Source organism: Uranotaenia lowii, chromosome 1 (genome assembly GCF_029784155.1).
Source record: "Uranotaenia lowii strain MFRU-FL chromosome 1, ASM2978415v1, whole genome shotgun sequence".
Lineage (NCBI taxonomy): Eukaryota > Metazoa > Arthropoda > Insecta > Diptera > Culicidae > Uranotaenia > Uranotaenia lowii.
In genome coordinates this window covers 22,150,521-22,155,265 of record NC_073691.1, presented here as the reverse complement: position 1 = coordinate 22,155,265, position 4,745 = coordinate 22,150,521, and the positions used below count along the sequence as shown (strand labels likewise).

Here is a 4,745-nt window from a genome sequence, read left to right as displayed (position 1 = left end):
ATCTATCGATTTCACTTAAAATCTATAATTTACAATCGCTGGTAACTTAGTAAATTCACTTAAAATTTTCTTCGGAGAGGAGCTCGCCTACACAACAAACCAGTGTTCCCGGACCGTGTCTCTTATGTTAAAAAGAAAGTCTTTCATAATAAAACTGTAAAAACATAAACAGAAATTTTCGAAAATCTCTTGAATAATTGGAAACAGACTTTTAAACAAGCATTTATAAAAATAAAGAATAGAAATGATAATCTCAATAACACAGCAAGACCAAAAGAACAGGATGTATAATATTAAATCGCACTAGTCAAAAGTGTGTCCTAATCATATCCTACCCTTCATTTCCAAACAAAAATTGTTTTGCTAGGATGCAGAGGTAACCTCGGTCCTAAAGCATGAGTTATGAATCTTTCAATCCTTTTTCTCTATTTTCCTTCTATCCATTGACTACTAGGACGTGGCCGGTGCCGTTATTGATGTTTAAAGAGAGAGCATCAGTTTTGTTCATTGTGAATGTGCTGTCAATCCCAGACACCATTCTTTTGATCTCTGGGTAAAATTGATGACCTTGGTCAATCACGGAGTAGCAACCATTGGCGATGTGGAACTTGTTCCACTTAGCCACGCCAGCGATCATGGAATTCGAAATGTTTATACACTATAAAAGTGTTTTAATTACAATGAGAAAGTTTTGTTGCGTTGAATTAAATATTGCTTCACAACTATTTATGATTCATTTCGAGTTCAATGATTTAAGGTGGATGTGAGTTGTCAATCAAGCTAAGCTAACATTCAGCTACAATATTTCGATTTCCCGTGAATCAACGTTTGAGAAAAAAAAATCCGAAAAATGCTTAAGAAAAAAGACTGTAGATCGGCTACGTAATGCTTGAAAAAAAAAAACACTAAGTTTCCAAAAAAACTGAAGTTAGAAGCTTATATTGCACATACGGATATACATTTTTTTCATTTTTTAACATCATGACCACAAAAATTGTAAAAAAGTAGGGTTTTTCACATTTTTTAATTTTTCATATTTTTATGAAGTATCGCAGTGTTTATGTTAATACATCACTAGAATCGATATGAAATTGGCTTTTTGATGAATATTATTTTTTGCGGAAATCTTGAGTAAATATACTCAAAATCCAATGCAAAGTTGTATTTTATTAAATCTGAAAAATTGCAAATTGACAAAAAGTTCGAAAAACAGCTACCTTTGAAAATTCGTCAAAAGCTCTGAGTTCCGTATTTTGACAATCTCAAAATGCAAAAATGTGTCAAATTACGTTAACTTTCCAATTCTCTTTTCAACATTTATCTTATGTGACTCAAAAATCTCAAAAAAAAAGTGTCGAGGAGTATCAAATTGACACTCAAGGTCTGATTAGAGAATTTTTTCCTGAGCTTTCGGGGTGCGTCGATAAAAAAGTAATGATTTTTGCCAAAATTAAAGATTTTAAGAATTCATTGAGGTCCCCCGAAGAAATTGTTTTATTTGGATGCACCCGAATAAAGTTACAAACCGCCAAACATCCAATTGTGTCATAATGACACTCAAGTGCGGATTAGGGTTAAGAGAATAAAATCCAATTATCTAGTTCCTAAAGATCTACCAAAAATATACGAAATGTCCAAAACACTCAAGAAAAGAAAAATAAAGTTAAAGTTTCTGAATCTCATGATGGTATTTTGACAGAGGACTTTGAAATTACTTGACATGATTTTAAGCGTATTACCATTTCATCAAAATCTAATCAATGTTTTTCTTTTCTCTTTTCCTTCCAGTCACAGAAAAAGAAATTCGGCAATGGTAAGCTATTGGATCGCATCTGACAACTGATAATTTTCGACGGTTTTTTTAATACATCCATCTTTTCTCCGTTTTCCCCACGATACACCCTCCATCAATCTCTCCCGGGAACCCGGCGTCGGAATCGATTGCAAATATTATATTCATCTCGTCTCCTGAAAACATCGGAATGCCACCAGGCACAAAGGATTCCTGAAAGATTGTCCCAATGGACTGCTCACGGAGCAGGTAAGCGGATTAGCTTTTGCTCGCTTTTTTTTTTGCTTTTGCTCCAAATAATATTATTAATCATAACAAACGTTCGCTGGGATGGACGGAAAAAATAATCGTATTTATTTCAAGCTTATTCTTTTTTTTAGTGTGCGTTTCTCATCCTCCAACGAATGTGACGACGACTGATTACTGATGCTCATTGGTTTTGTGGGTTCGGGTTTCAATTTTTCTTGCTGTCAAGTGTTTTCGATTGATTTGTTAAGCTTTAGCGAAGAATGGCAAATATTATGGAATGTAATGAAAAAATCTCAAAGTATACGGTACAGGTCGGATAAAATTCATTAACCCTCTCTTGTGTTAACTATGAATCCGTTGAGGAAAACAAATTGTCAAAAAATCGTGTATTAAATAAGATTAAATTTTTATAATATTTTCGTAAGGTGATCTATAGCTAATTATATTGTTGATGCACTTAAAATGTTTGAAATCTTGACAGTAGGGAATAAAGGTAAACAATGCGATAAAAATACCTTGGGACCATAATGTATTGCATTGAATTTTCTCTGGAAAACCTTTATTCGGGCAGTATGAAATTTGTTAGAACATACTTAGTGAATTACGCTATGTAATGGTCGCTTAAAATTCTGTCAATTGACACACCAATCACCCCAGTGACATTCGGTCTGGCTCGGCTGCTGCTGTTGTCTAGCTCTTTCTTCATCCGCTGCCCTTCTTCTCTCTTCCTCTGCCTGCCGATCGCGAGATTCCTGTACGATTCCGAAGATTCCCTTCTCTCCGAACTCTTGATGCGCCTTAGCAACATCGATAAAGGCCGTTCCCAACCAATCGGCCGCCTTTTTGGCAAATCCATCGTTGTTGTAACTGTCCACGACACCAACTACGGCCGCCCCGGTTCCAACAACCCCGGCAGCCACTGCGCCAACTCCTCTGGCAACTCGTTGCCTCTGAAGGGAACCTTCCGGTTGGCTTAGCTCTACTTCTGGCGATTTTCCAGCATCCGGAATGTTGCGAGCAATGATCGTCGCTGAAAAAAGTAAACATTTCAATTTACGGATCGATTGAAGTCATTTCAGCTCAAAAAAAAAAATAAAACTTACCGCTGAATAAGGCCACAATCAGCACAGCGTAACGTAAGGCGATCATTTTTGTATTAATATTTACAAGTCTCTCTCTTTCTCTGATTAGCTCGAAGCTTTCAAACGGAATGATTTCCTCAATCGGGGAGTTGCGTTCTGTGCCAACTATGCACACATCCAAATCGGTGCAAACTACATCAGAGACGAAATGGAATCAAAGCTCTTGAGTCCGAATAGAACGCAATGATAAACGATATCAAAATATTTCCTTTCTACAACAATCATTGAAGGAACCATTCTTGCCATGTAGAAAAAAGTTCTAAATTATTTATTTAAAGTTAAAAACTGAAACTATCATTTTAACCTTGGCACCCAACTTTCCTCGGGACACACAGGCATAATGATTGAAGAATTACGGGAAGAATTGCGAGTTGATAAGAATGTCAAGATATTTCTTCCTTCTTAGCTCGTTATGTTTTGCAAGCTTTATGGTGCTTCTGAGAAATAGACAAAATAAAACAAAAAAAAAAGGTTTTTATAAGAAACTCAAAATAACTGATAAGCCTGCCGTAGTCGAGTGAGGTGACTTCAAGATTTGACGTCGTCGTCCTGAGGCTGGTAAATGTTTCAGGAAAGAGAAACAAGTTTCGAAGACCGATCGCATCGCAACTCATCCAAGCTAAGTTTTCTAGCCTAGGAGAGACGTTACTTAAGTCAGCGAAATACATAATGAAATTCGCTGTGTCTCTTCATGTGACTTGTGGAATCAGCTCTTTTATTTTTCAGTATTTAAAAACACGATGCTTTTAGTTTTTTTTTTTCTGAACTCGTTTAGTTTTTTCGATTTTTTTTTCTTAAATTAGGGTCTCCATATTTTCTCAAAATTTCAAATTTGGTTCAATGAAGTGTCTTCAAAACAAACCATTATTGTAGAATTTCCAATTGCTGTTTTCCCAAATATTTATGGTCTTTTGTTTTCAACGGAAAATCAAGAATATTGCAAATGCGTAACATTGTCAAAATTGTCAAAATTGTCAAAATTGAAAAAAATTGTCAAAATTGTCAAAATTGTCAAAATTGTCAAAATTGTCAAAATTGTCAAAATTGTCGAAATTGTCAAAATTGTCAAAATTGTCAAAATTGTCAAAATTGTCAAAATTGTCAAAATTGTCAAAATTGTCAAAATTGTCAAAATTGTCAAAATTGTCAAAATTGTCAAAATTGTCAAAATTGTCAAAATTGTCAAAATTGTCAAAATTGTCAAAATTGTCAAAATTGTCAAAATTGTCAAAATTGTCAAAATTGTCAAAATTGTCAAAATTGTCAAAATTGTCAAAATTGTCAAAATTGTCAAAATGTCCTAATGCCAAAATGTCAAAATTGTCGAAATTGTCAAAATTGTCAAAATTGTCAAAATTGTCAAAATTGTTAAAATTGTCAAAATTGTCAAAATTGTCAAAATTGTCAAAATTGTCAAAATTGTCAAAATTGTCAAAATTGTCAAAATTGTCAAAATTGTCAAAATTGTCAAAATTGTCAAAATTGTCAAAATTGTCAAAATTGTCAAAATTGTCAAAATTGTCAAAATTGTCAAAATTGTCAAAATTGTCAAAATTGTCAAA

General features: G+C 34.0%; 1 protein-coding gene across 1 annotated transcript; it reads right to left on the bottom strand.

The window, feature by feature from the left end:
• Positions 1-2,573: 2,573 nt before the first annotated feature.
• Positions 2,574-3,298, bottom strand: LOC129750622 (uncharacterized). The gene is made up of 2 exons (XM_055745616.1): positions 3,145-3,298; positions 2,574-3,071 (listed from the first exon to the last, which is right to left on the bottom strand). Exons 1-2 carry the CDS (start codon positions 3,188-3,190, stop codon positions 2,674-2,676), a joined length of 444 nt encoding a protein of 147 aa, XP_055601591.1. The 5' UTR covers positions 3,191-3,298; the 3' UTR covers positions 2,574-2,673.
• Between the last annotated feature and the right edge of the window lie 1,447 nt (positions 3,299-4,745).